The following is a 14,164-nucleotide window of genomic DNA, read 5'->3' on the forward strand; positions in this document are numbered from 1 at the left end:
ACAATTATCATCAAAGATGGACAAGCCCAACAGAAATGCAAAAGACTGAAGCATTCACAGTAATATTTAGCCAGAAGTGCCAACTGTGTGATCCATCTTGGACTCCTCCACTGGTCCCCAGCATCACAGATACCAGTCTTCAGCCAATTCGATTCGCTTCGTGTGATATCAAGAAATGGTTGGAGGCAACGGGTACTGCAAAGATGATGAGCCTCATCAACATTTTGACCATAATACTGAATACCTGTACTCCAAAATTTGCCAGTCCTTTAGCCAAGCTGTTCCAGTATAGTCATACCATTAACATTTACTCGACAACATGGAAAATTGTCCAGGCATCTCCTCTACAGAAAAAGCAGGACAAATCCAACCCAACCATTTGCTGCCCCATCAGTCTACCCTTGATCATCAGTGAAGTGATGGAAGGGCTCATCAACAGTGCTATCAAGCAGCACCTAATCAGCAGTAACCTGCTCAGTGATCAGAGGGGAGCATAACAGCCGTATTTGACTCGTGAGATTAAGGAGCCCTAGCAAAACGAATCAATGGGTATCGTGGGCAAATTCTCCCCTCTGAGTCATACCTGGCACATAGGAAGAGGATTGTTGTAGTTGTCAGAGGTCAATCATCTCAGCTCCAGCACATTTCTGCAGGAGTTCCTCAGGGTAGTGCCATCAGCCAACCATCTTCAGCTGTTTCACTGACCTTCCGTCCATCTTAAGGTCAGAAGCAGAAATGTTCAATGATTGCACAATGTTCAGCACCATTCATGACTCCTCAGAAAGTGAAGCAATCTATTTTCACTTGTAACAATATCCAGGCCTGGGCTGACCAGTAGCAAGTAACATTTACAGCGTACAAATGCCAGGCAATGACCTTCTCCAATAAGAGACAATTTAACTGCCACCCCTTGGCATTCAATGGTGTTACCACCACCGAATGCCCCACTGTCAACATTCTCGTGTTACCAGTGACCAGAAACTCAACCGAAATTGCCATATAAATACATTGGCTACAAAGCAGGTCAGAGACTAGGAACACTGGTGAGAAACCCACCTCTTGACTCAGCGAAGCCTGTCCATCATCTACAAGACACAAATCAGGAGTGTAATAGAATACTCCCACTTGCCTCCAACAACACTCAAGACGCTTGACACCGTCCAGGTTAAAAGTAGCTTGCTTGATATGGCACAAACATCCACTTGTTCCACCACTGATGTTCAGTAGCAGCAGTATGTACTATCTCTAAGATGCACTGCAGAAATTCAAAGATCCTTGGACAGCACCTTCCAAACCCACAACCACTTCCATCTAGAAGGACAAGGGTAGCAGATAAATGACAGTACCACAATTTGCAAGCTCCCTTTCAAGCCACTCACCATCCTGACTTGGAATATCCTGGAATTCTGTCTCTCAGGGCATTGTGGGTCTACTTACAGCACGTGGACTGCAGCAATTCGAGAAGGCAACTCATCAACACCTTCTCAAGGGCAAGTAGGGACAGGCAATAAATGCTGGCCAGCCAGCGATGTCCATGTTCCATAAGGGAGTAAAAGAAAAATCTCAGAAGTGGGCAAAGGGAGGACTACTGTAGGCATTCTAATTAAATAAGAGTATGAAATATTAGATATTGTCACATTATGCTTGATGAACTACTGAAAGGACAACCATCCTTGAAAGTGGATAAATCAATGCTGGATGGATTATAGGCCACCCTGTTAAAAGAAAATGAGGTAGGAAATAACATATGCTCTGTGAATCATTTTCCAGTCCTCATTTGTTACAGGTGATGTAAGAAAGGTTAGAGGAACAGGTCAAATAATTATAAGTCTGACTTCATTAATTTGAACAATTTGCCCATCATTATGAAAGGATAAACTGTAATTTAGAAAGGCTGAGTTTAGGAGATTTAGAGATACAGAACACAAAAACAGGCATAAAATGCTAGGAATGTATCAAACACTGGTTAGGCCACAGCTAGAATTGTGTCTACAGTTTTGATCACAGCATTACAGATTTGAAGACTTTTTCTAATCAGCACCCACCTGATGATGAAACCTTCCTAAATTAAAATGTTATATTTCATAGTAACCAACAAGTTCTCAGTGAGCATATCATGACTGCCTTGAAAAATTAATTCTACATTGTTTATTTTGGTCAGCTTCATGTCTGTCATGACTATGAAACCCACTGCCACACATCAGCTTTTACAAGTCAATTTGAAAAAGCCACACAGGTAGTTTCTGTTTGCTCAACATGAAGCACACACTATTTGTACAAACACAGCCTGTCATCAAGTTGACCAAATCTAAGATGTAAACAGACATTCTGGAGTTTAAACAATTATATTGTGCAACTTGCCTGAAAGATTTTTTGTTTGTTCATGGAAAATGGGTGTTGGCAAGGCCAGCATTTATTGTCCATTCTTAATTGCCCTGGAGAATTGGGTGGTGAGAGGCCTTCTTGAACCACTGTAGTCAAATTGGTGTCGATACGCCGCTAGTGCATAGGGAGGGAGTTCCACGATCTTGAGCTAGTGACATTAAAGCAATGGTCATATATTTCCAAGTCGGGATGGTGCTGGTAATGTTTCCATGCACTTCCTGCCCTTGTCCTTCCAGTTGATAGTGATCATGCATTTGGAAGGTGCAGTTGGAGAAAGTGAACACTGAAGATTGTGATTAGAGTACCAATCAAGCAGGCTACTCTGTCTTGAGTGTCACTGAGTTCGCGTGTTATTGCAGCTTGACTCATCCAGGTAGTTGAAGTCACAGAGGAAGAGTTACTTGTCGCAAAAAGTCTAGCCTCTGATTTGCTTTGGAGCCACAGTGTTTGCAAGGCTTGTCTAATTCAGCTTTTGGTAATCCCCAGGATGTTGGTAGTGGGAGATTTAATAATGATAATGCAATTATCTGAAGTTGTTGGACATGATTATTGTCTGTCACTTGTGTGGTGTGAATATTACTTACCTCTTATCAGGACGATGTCCAGCTCTTGCTGAATATTGGCTGAGATTGCTTCAGTATTTGAGGACTGGTGAATCATTTTGCAATCATGAGCAAATGTTCCTGCTTCTGACTTCACAATGATGGGAAGGTCATTGGTGAAGCAGCTGAATGCATGCGACCCAGAGGAACTCCTGTACTGGTGTCCTGATAAGCTGTGATTTTATTTTTGACCCGATACATTAACTGTTTTTCTCACAGCAAAAGCTGCCAAACCTTTTAAGCATTTTTTTAAAAATTGTCATGGAAGGTTAGGCATGTCATCTTGAAATCAACATGGTCCTAAGAAAGCATTATTACCCTGCTTTCCTCAGGCCTTCCTTTCAAACTGACAAGCACGGTTGTGGCCTTGACAGACACAGTGGTATCTAGGAGCAACGCAACCAAGACACACTGTGTGAAATCTCTCAGAGTAAAATGTAATCTCTTAAAATACTGCTAAATTTGTTGTATTCAAATAGAAAAAGGTTAGGTTGAAGTGCTCATTATGTTTATTCCTAAAAATAAACGCAACAGAATCATCTCAATGCAGAAATCCTACGTTAAGATTGCTGGTAAATTAATTAAAATTGGCAGCTTTGATGTGCACCGTCATGGCAACAGGAGGCCAAAGTAGCAGTACTGGTGGTCATACAGTCAAGCTGCAGTTAAATGCAAGTACTTATTATCCAAAGCTGATGGCCATGTGAAAATAAAGATTCTGAAGAGAAGTTCGTCATAGTGGCACGTAGACCAAATACCCTGATTATTATAGACAATATTTTGAGAGATTTGATGTGTGAATTCTGACTGGGTTATTTTGAAAACCAGAGTGTTTGCAAATTATCCAATCTCTCAGCTACAAAATTCTGTTTGCGCATGATGGGAAAGTGGAAATTAGAAGGGCAAAATCTGGGCATGTTGTAAAGAAGAAAATCTTCAAAAACAAGAAACATAATTGAAAACTTTCATTCAAACAATTTACAAAATAATTAGCAATGCAGTCAGAACTTTCAACTTCAAGAAATCTTCTAGCTACTTAAGATGTTCAAAGGATCACCTCAAGGTACTGAGGCATATTATTTTGCAAGAGTGATCTCTTCCTGTCATGCTATTTTCATATAAACATTTATAATATCCTAATAAATTATCTGGTTGTGTTGTCCCTGTATCGAATAATATCCTACAAGTTTTAAGAAGAAATTATCTAATGCATCAGTAAAATATTCAATCCATTGTAGGTGGTAAATCATTGCAGCAACTAAAATGCCAACAAGTACCCCTTCAACCCAATATAAAGCATTAAGAGAGAAAATAAGACACTTCAAATTCGAGATAAAACACAATATATGAAAATGACAAATTTATTTAAATTTAAATAAATCATTCTGAGGCTACAGAAGAGTATATGCCATGAAAGCTTACAAACAGGTAAGCACTACATTTTCAACACCCAGCTTTGTGGCATCATTTCTTAAAGCAATTAAAGCCTGGCTTTAAGTGCTACTTTACAAATTCCACTTGAGTGTACAATCAGAAGTATCTACCATTACCACTGAAGGATAACAGTCACTTAGACAGGATGAGAAGACAAAAGAAAAACAGATCAGACCAGACTGTTCAAAGTAAATTTAGCAGCATTTTGACTTTAGTTCTAAACCCAGATGATGTTACTTTGTGTATTCAACACATTCAACTGTGTGAAATTGAGCACCAGGATGAGGTGGATTTCTAATTTCAAGTCCAACATGGAAAAACTAAAGGTGGTAAAGTAAAGATGGTACTGTATTAACAAAGCAACTAATGTACTGATAAAGTGCAATCTGTCATATGTTCTCATTAAAACAGTTTTTAATGTGAATTCGGTGTGGTTAGTCATATTATAAAAAAAGTTCTACTGTGCTCTAGCAGGCTTATAACATGGAATTTTTAGTCACTTTTGCTAAAAAGAATGCACAAATGATCCCAGAATAATTCAAAAGCACAGCATTGGTAAAATACCAAGCTGCAATTTGCAATAACAATCGGAACTATTATTTCCTGTTTGTTACAAGGATCAGTTGCTGTTATGTTCTGAAAAATGGACCTTTCCTGCCTCTTGGTAGTGGGGAAAACGTGGCTGATATGAAGATACTTTGAAATCCAAATTGTGCTGCAATGATTTTTGTTTAACTCTTTAATGGCAGAACAAAGAGGGGAACAAGAAAGAGTTTGCATAAAATGCTCTAAATGATTACCTTACAGCTCATCATTCTTAAATGATCTAATCATGAAGTTAATTTTCTAAAGTCAAATGGGAGAGAAAGCACTTGGTGTTTTTTTACCTGTATAACCACTGGCCCACAATTTTATTTTATATATATGCATACGTATTAAACACTGCTCATTAATAACAAAGTAACAAAATAGCTAAGAGTTAGCATAAGCTTCATACAAATGCTGTACTTGTAATTTTCTTTACATCTTTGAAAAATGCCTACAGCAATTGCTGCTTTTAAAAACAAAATTGGAAAACAAAACATCTCTATTCATGGTGGGCCAAGGAGCACTTAATATCTTTTAGGTAAGAGTGCTATATAGCTAGCAATAGCGTTTTGTCCTCTTTATATACAAAGAGAAAAATAAAAAAAAAGTGCTTGCATGAAAAAATGAAATGACAAATGTCAAAGTATGCATTTAAAACACAATCCCAGAAACCCGTATCATATCGTAACCAATGGCACCTATCTAGAACTTATTTCTTGACCTCCTCTAACCTTCATTCACATTTCAGAATCAGAGCAGAAAAAGGTTAATTCACCAAGCTCAAAATAAATCCTGTTCCAAATAGACAAAAATGTTTGAGCTTACCATACATTGTGTAAACAAAACTTAAAATATATAATTCCTTCAGTGCCCATCAGTCCACGGCAAATTAATTTTGCTGTAACTATAGGGCATTTATAATACTTGCTATACACATGCCAAAAATCAATTTTCTTTTGTAAATAAAAGGAACATAATTAACACTGATCTATTTTAAGATGTTATATATTCAATTAAGCCTGTAGAGGGAGTAGTGTGCTGATGTGACTGCTCGATAAAAATTTGCTTACCACTTCTGCAAGTCTAAGGCCTTTGGTTAATACAGTAATATACTGCACTGCCCACTCTATCCCAATCGCCACAAGCCACCATAAAATAAACTTCCAAACAGTTTTAAGTTATTTTATCCACATGTATCTCCATCCACCACATCCTGTTACAACTTCCAAGCAATACTGTGCATCAGTCCTCACTCAAGTGCACAGTAACCAAAGTGCTTGGCTTCTTATGTACCATCCCATAAATGTGCGTGTTTGTGGGAGGAAAGGCATTGCCTTTAGTTTGAAGTAGCTGCAATGGGTTTCTCCAGTTCTATCTCCAGCGTGGACCCATTTGGCTGAAGGCTGCTGTAGCAGAATTTACAGACGCGGCTAGGCTCAAAAAGCTGTTGACTCGGCACTGGGATCTTCTGGTTGCAACAACTTGAGCAAAACACATTCCCACAATTCCTTTGAAGGAACAAATAAGCAGATCATTACTTTGCTTTTAATTAAGATCTCGTTTCATCTTTTTATATTAAACTTGCAAAAAATATTGGGTTCTTCATAGACAAATATTAATCAAACTCAACTCCAGTAGTAAACTTCAGTTTTTAACAATTATCAGTGAGGTTGCACGCACAAGGTTCACAGTTACTAAATGCTTACACGGACAGAAAAATTATTAAAGGTAAATGGATTCATGAATATAATGGTAATCATTTCTTTCAAGCCCCCAGTAAAATACAAAAAGTATTTGTCTTCTGAGGATAATGAAAATAGAACCAGGAGAGGTAGTGGCAATGTCACTGGACCAGTAATCCAGAGAACCAAAACAATGCTCTGGGATATGGATTTGAATCTCAAAATGGCAGATGACAACATTTGAAGTCAATCAATAAATCTAGAATTAAAAGCTTGTTGAAGAGCTCTTGTAATGCAGCGGTGGTAGTGGTGGTGGTGGTGGTGGTCTTACTTCTGAGCCACATGGCCCTGGTTCAAGTCTCACTTGTTCCAGAGATGTGTAATAACATATAAACAGATTGATTAGAAAATTACATTAAAAGTTTGTCAAGGGTTTGTGTAGCATCATGACAGTGTCCCTATCTCAGGGCCAGGAGACCCAGGTTCAAGTTCTACCTGCTTCGGAAGTGTGTAATGACATCTCTGAACAGGTTGATTAGAACATATTAAAAGCTTGTTCATTGTCGTTAAAAAAAAATCTGGTTCACTTATGTCCCTTAGGATGTCCTTACCTGGTCTGACCTACATGTGACTCCAGATCCTCTTAAATGCCCTTGTTTAGCAAGCCTCTTAGGAAACTACACTGACCAACTGGCATTGACATGGACACTGTAAACATTAGTGACAAACCCAGCCCTGTATACTCTCTTTTTAAGTTCTCCTTAGTCACATCTAGGGGCTGGTGTCAGAATTGAGAAGGCTGTCCCACAGATTAGTCAAGCAACAACCTGACAATCATTCTTCCATAAAGATAGATAATTTCCCAGACATGACCACCTTTGGTTATGGCCCATCCTACCAGCTGGACAGACCACCAGAAATGGGTATCCATGAGGCACTGTGGGCCATCAGCATCAGCAGAGTTTATCAATCACAACATGTAAACTCATAGCCCAGCATATCCACACTCTACGATTACCATCAAACCAAGCTTGGTTCAAATCAAAGTGCAGCAAGGCATGTCAGGAATAGCACTAGACATACTTAAAAATGAGTCGCAACATCATGAAGTTACAGCACAGGAGAATTTGCATGCTAAACACAAGCAGCAGGCAACAGACAGGATTAAGTGAACTTACAACAAATAGATGACAAAGGGTCAGGGAGACTTTTCCCGAATGACAGTATATTTGGAAATTTGATTCAAGGTGACAATTCAACTGGTAAATTTTTTCAAATCTTGTTAAAGTTCCACTTAGAGTAAGAATCAGATTCTGACAGAGAACTAACAGACTTTTTGTTAAAATAGCCTAGTTAAATAGGCAACTGCTGACTGTGGCAGTTAGCAATCATGTGAAACACCTTTTTTGAATAGGGGCCTGATTAGGTGTTCATTACTGTAGCAAGAAAATAAACTGGAGTGTGACTCATCACAATTCTGTATAAAAAAGGGATTTTAAAATGCACATACCAACAAGGAACGTGGCAATATGAGGAAAACTTGACTTGAGTGCGACAGGGCTTTTTGAGTATACAGTATCTGGGAATTTAATGCTTGGGGAAAGATGTAGAGTCATAGAGATGTACAGCATGGAAACAGACTCTTCGGTCCAATCCGTCCATGCCAACCAGATATCCCAGCCCAATCTAGTCCCACCTGCCAGCACCAGGCCCATATCCCTCCAAACCCTTCCTATTCATATACCCATCCAAATGCCTCTTAAATGTTGCAATTGTACCAGCCTCCACCACATCCTCTGGCAATGAATGAACAGTGTTCAGCAAAGGACCTCAGTGAATGTGCCCACATTTCTCCCCATTTTTAGCACTTCATTTCCAATTTTGTGTAGCAGTAGGTAATTCAGTCTCTGGTATTACTAGAAACTGCAAGTTTTGGCAATATTGTAAATATTGGACTGTACTTTTAAGGTGTGGACCATATTTATGATAAATGATGTAATTAGCAATTACCAATTAACACTTAGAGATGGTAGGGTAGATCCGCTGCAGTTGTCGAATGAGAGAGCTTCTGGATCCGGTCATGGTGAACAACAAATACATCTGCAGTAAGTAAGCTGCAAGCACTGTGACACACTAGGGAGGGGAATGTTTCCTGACACTTCATTCCAGGAGATGATCATACTCCTAATAATTGGGTCTTCTGACTGGGTCAGTGGTCAGGGATACAAAGGCGAGGTAAGCAAGGGGTCCCACAGAATAACAGCCTTAGCCCTTGTGATTATTTGACAGCTTTATTGTTTTTCAGCTTTTTTGAATATTGAATAGGAGTGAGTACTGCAAGGTAGATGAACTCATTGGCCATGGCACTGTGGTACAGGAAGGGTTGTCTGTGAGAGTGTGTGTGAGAGAGTGTGAGAGAGAGAGAGAGTGTGTGTGTGTGTGTGTGTGTGTGTGTGTGTGTGTGTGTGTGTGTGTGTGTGTGTGTGTGTGTGAGAGAGTGTGTGAGTGTGTGAGTGTGTGTGTGAGAGTGTGTGTGTGTGAGAGTGTGTGTGTGTGAGTGTGAGAGAGTGTAAGAGTGAGTGTGAGTGAGTGTGAGTGAGTGTGAGTGAGTGTGAGAGAGAGAGAGAGGGAGGGCTATGAACAAGTGAAGAGGAAAGGAGAGAGAATGCCATGAGAAAAGCAGAAGTAGTAGGGGACAGTACAGTGACAGAGAATTAACAATGTTCTCTGGAGCAAAAAAGTGAGGGCTTAGGTGGCGAGATTGTCTGCCCAGAGTTGAGGTGTGTGACCTCTGTTCTGGCTAAAAGACTTGCAGTGGGACGGGGAGGAGTCAATGGTCGTGGTCCATGTTAGTATCAATGACATATGTAGAACAAGAATAGAGGTTCTACTGAGAAGTTAGGTGCTAAATTTAAAAAAAAAACCTCAAAAGTAATAATCTTTGGATTACTATCTGAGCCATGTGCAAACTGTCATAGAAGGAATAAGATTAGAGAAGTGAACGTATGCTCAAAGACTGGTGTGGGAGAAGTGCGTTCTGGTTGATAGGGTCAACCAGCACTGTGAAATATGGGATCTGTACTGTTTGGATGGTCTTACACTTGAACTGTCCTGGGACTGGTGTTCTTGCATAACCAGGAAACAGAGAGGGTTTTAAATTAAATTGTGGATGGTTTGGGGGAGGGAAAGGAGGATGATCAGGCTCAGGTAAATATAACAAATCAGACAATACAGTTGAGACAAGAGAGCAAACTCCTAATGTGGAATATGAAGGACAATAAAACTGGTAGGAAAGGTCAGAAACAAAAAAAAACACCGAAGAATAAATCAGTAGTCAAGACTAAATGCTACAAAACACAGAATAATAAAAAGCAAATACTCTTTTTTTAGCATTTGTAGTATTAATAACAAAGTGAATTGGTAGTGCACACTAAATGATCTGATGGATATTACAAAGGTGTGTCTTGCACCATGACAAGATCGGGTTTAGATTAGATTAGATTACCTACAGCGTGGAAACAGGCCCTTCAGCCCAACCAGTCCACACCAACCCTCCGAAGAGTAACCCACCCAGACCCATTTCCCTTTCACTAATGCACCTAACACTTTGGGCAATTTAGCATAGCCAATTCACCTGGCCTGCGGGAGGAAACCGGAGCACCCGGAGGAAACCCACGCATACACGGGGAGAACGTACCCAGTGCTCGAGGCTGGAATCGAACCTGGGACCTGGTGCTGTGAGGCAGCAGTGCTAACCACTGAGCCACCGTGCCACCCCAATACTTCTGAATACTAATACTATATAGCAGTCAAGAAGAATAAGAATAGTTATATGAAGATATTTATATGAAGATGAAGCCATGTGGACGATCTCTTGCGAAAGTGATCTATAGGCCCCCATACAGCAACCTTGTTGTAGGAAGGATGTAGATGAAGACAAATTATGCTTTTATGATCAAGGGACAGCAATGATTATGGGTGATCTTAATATAAATATAAACTAGAAAAATAGCTTCAATGAGTAAATAGAATGCTTTTAGATAGTTCCTTTAAGCAGCCTGTGTGGAAAAGACCAGGTGCTGTTCCTTTATCATACAAAGAGGGGATATTCACTGATGATTGCACAGTGTTCAGCTCCAGTCGCAACTCCTTAGATAATGAGGCAATCCATCCTGAGCAAGCTCAATGCAAGCTGGAGGAACACCACCTGAGCACTTCACAGTTTCAGGAATTCAAGATCGAGTTCCACAACTTCAAAGTATGACCTCTGTCCTCCATTTTACTTATATTGCTCACACTTCTCCTGTCCTGTCTTGTTTTTGACTTGTTTACTGGATGCATTTTATCGTTTTTGCACCTTCGTTTACATCCGTTTTACACCCCTATTTTTCCTTTACCACAACTATCACTTCTTTTCTCTGCTGCTTTGGATACCCTCGCTCTACTTGCCCCCACCTCTTTTGCTGGACTCAAAACATTAACACTTTCTTTCTTTGCAGGTGCTGCCAGACCTGCTGAGTTGCTCCAGCACTTAGTTTTTTTTTCAAATTCCAGCATCTGCAGTATTTTGCTTTTATCATAGCATGGCTAGAAGATTGGCTAACAAATAGAAGACAGAATTGAAAGGGCACTTTCAGGAAGCCAACCCGTGGAGTATCACAAGGATCAGTGCTCGGGCAACAATTATTTGCAATAGATGTTAATAGCTTGGATTAGGGAATTGAAAGTACAAAAAAGAAGACAGTTTTGTGGATGACTCAAAAATATGTGGAAAGCAAAGTGGTGAAGATGACACAAAGAATTTACAGGTCGAAATAGACAACGTTGACTCTCCACCTCCTGATGCTGCCAGGCTTGCTGTGTTCTTTCAGCCTCCTGCTTGTCTAACTTGGATTCCAGCATCTGCATTTTTTTTTGTCTCTGATAGAGACAAGGGAACAAAAACTTGGCAGCTTGGATTTAATGTAGGACAATGTGAGGTTATGTATTTTGGCAGAAAGAATAGAAGAGCTGAATATTATTTAAATGGATAAAGCCTGTAGAAAGCTACAGTACAAAGGGATTTGAGAGTCCTTGTGCATAAATCACAAATATCTAGCATACAAGCTCATCAGGTAATAAAGGAAAATTGAATGTCGGCCTTTATTTCAAAGAAACAGAGCATAAAGCTTGTCTATATCCCTCTGCAGACTCACCTTCCTTCCCACCCTGTCCTTTTCTCAGTGATTTTCACTATAAGCTTAGAGTTGACTGATGACTGGTAAAGTCTAAATGTTTTCCAGTTCATGGGTCTTGGAAGTAGAATTCGTCTGGATTATGATAATTTGTCTTTCACGAGTATGAAATGATCATTGGATAAAAGAGCTCAATGTAAGGTAGCATCTCGTAACTTAAATAGATAGCTACATTGTAAGTATAAGATTTGAGATCTTTTCCGAAAATCAAACTAAAAAGAAACAAATGTTTCCAAAGTTTCTTCTAATTTACTGGGTCAATGAAAGGTATTAAATTTTTAAAATAACATGTTTAATCATTCTATTTTGAATAATTTTTCAATTTAAATTTTATATACCTTTAGATTAGATGAGCCACTTTCACCAGTTTTACACATGAAATGTAAAAACAGTTTATTTTCTTGGATCTAATTTCTTAAGTCTGTTGCAAGGTTTAATCATGTAAGATATTGGGCAGTTAAACATTCATATCGAATGAATGGATCAGTTGGAATGGATCAGAACAAACTTCTCACTACAACTGTTTTAATGAGATTTCATCACTTCTTTGATCACTTTATACACTATGAAATGGCAAAATTACACTATTGCAGCTAACAATTAAACTAAAAGTTTTATTTAGAGAGTTAACATGCAGAGCACCAACATTCATTAGCATTGTTTTAACAAGAAGCTGAAAGAAAAACATCCAAAATTTCAAAATAAGTTGTCAAGTTAAGGCAGTTAAAAGGTGCACTTTCTGCTGATATTCAGGACAACTAAACCTCAATACTTTAGAAGTGAAGTGTGTAAAAATTAAGTTGTAAAAAATAAACAACATTCATATTATGTATGGATAAGCCAAATTTTAATAATTACAATGCTATGTAGGAGTGCACCCAATTGATCAAGCTGATTCAAAACATAATGTGCTCTAAACATAAAAATATTGGAAAGGCTTCATTCATTTAGCATGATTAAATGTGTGCAATAAAGCGGTGATAAACGCAGAAGTCAATTTGTTTACTATTTAGCAAGTTTTGTAATTTTAACTTGACTGATAAATACCATTTGGGGATAGGTCTTTTTTAAACTTGTAATTACTTCAAATTCAATTAAACATGGTCTCAAATTGAAGGGGAAAGTTTAGTGATTAAGACACAAGTAAATGCTAAGTCAACATCACCAGGAAATGAAGACAAACAAGAGACAGAGAAGACTGTTGAAAATGCTCACCATGTGTCATCAACAGGCTCCCTGTCCCTGCAAGATGGAAAAAACAGCTCAGAGGGAAACTAAGGAAAAGGTGCAAATCAGCAGGGTAACAGCGAGGGGATACAAACAAATGAAAAACAATATGCTGCTACTTTATAATGATAGAAGCATTTTAGAAATATGCAAGTTATTACCAATAATATTATCTTAAGAGAGGAAGCACGGTCTATTGAGTATTAATTCGCAAAACAGAAGCATCACTTAAAAATCCCCTTCATTAAATATTACTTGTTTAACACTCACTCTGAAGTGATGTCAATATGTCATGGAAACTAATCAGATTCTGTCCTGCCTTGAACATAAAACACTCTAAGATTCTTTATAGAGAAACACCTGGGCATTGTGCACAGGTGTGGGGATGAAGTGGCAAAGACACTACTAAAATCTAGACTTTGGAAAGGGATTTACAGATAGGGAGAAAGGAAATGAAGAGGAGTTTGATACATTAGGTTTGACTCAGCTGAGCCTAACAAGGTGGGAGAAATACATTAGAGGAAATCAGAGTTAAGTTAAAGGTTACAACAGACTATACAGATAATACAATTCAGAGATAAGGTGAATAGAGCTATGGAAGGAACTTCCCATTTGTTCTGCTTTTGGAGGAAGGGGAACAAGTTGATGGGTAAATTAGCAACTGGAGTCACTGTACATTGAGAAAAGTGGAAGTAAACTAGAAATGAATATGATCCAAGATTTGGCACTGGAGTTTTGGATAACTTGTATGGATGGTGAAGCTTTAGAGGCAAAGAAGGTGTCACAGATGTGGTTGGTGTGCAATGATAAAGTCAGGAATAAATATTTTGATTGAGAGGAGAACGATACTATAAATGTTGTATAAATAGAAGTAGTCTTAACATTGGTGAAGATATGGGTTGGAAACTGCCCTGTATCATGAAAGACCTGAACTTATAGATCTTTAGTACAGCCCAAGTGAGTAGGAAAAGATACAGTAGCAAACTGTAGGCACTCTGGCAAGGGTTCAAAA

General features: G+C 38.8%; 1 protein-coding gene across 12 annotated transcripts in view; it reads right to left on the reverse strand.

Moving 5' to 3' along the window:
* Nucleotides 1–4,327: 4,327 nt before the first annotated feature.
* Nucleotides 4,328–14,164, reverse strand: part of mtmr3 (myotubularin related protein 3) — a 138,563-nt gene continuing 128,726 nt past the window's right edge. For 9 of the 12 annotated variants that reach the window (XM_088000072.1, XM_088000073.1, XM_088000068.1 and 6 more), the window contains 2 exons: nucleotides 13,141–13,167; nucleotides 4,328–6,517 (listed from right to left, as the gene is read on the reverse strand). In XM_088000072.1, the coding sequence (XP_087856198.1) occupies nucleotides 6,346–6,517; nucleotides 13,141–13,167 (199 nt within the window). In that variant the 3' untranslated portion in view covers nucleotides 4,328–6,345. Of the gene's footprint in view, nucleotides 6,518–13,140; nucleotides 13,168–14,164 lie in introns of those variants that run through there. The other 3 variants (XM_088000081.1, XM_088000074.1, XR_015761266.1) reach the window with 2 other exon arrangements.

The sequence above is a fragment of the Chiloscyllium plagiosum genome, unplaced genomic scaffold (assembly GCF_037043375.1).
Source record: "Chiloscyllium plagiosum isolate Xiang-an unplaced genomic scaffold, Cpla_swu_hap1 HiC_scaffold_24, whole genome shotgun sequence".
In the NCBI taxonomy this organism is placed as follows: Eukaryota; Metazoa; Chordata; class Chondrichthyes; order Orectolobiformes; family Hemiscylliidae; genus Chiloscyllium; species Chiloscyllium plagiosum.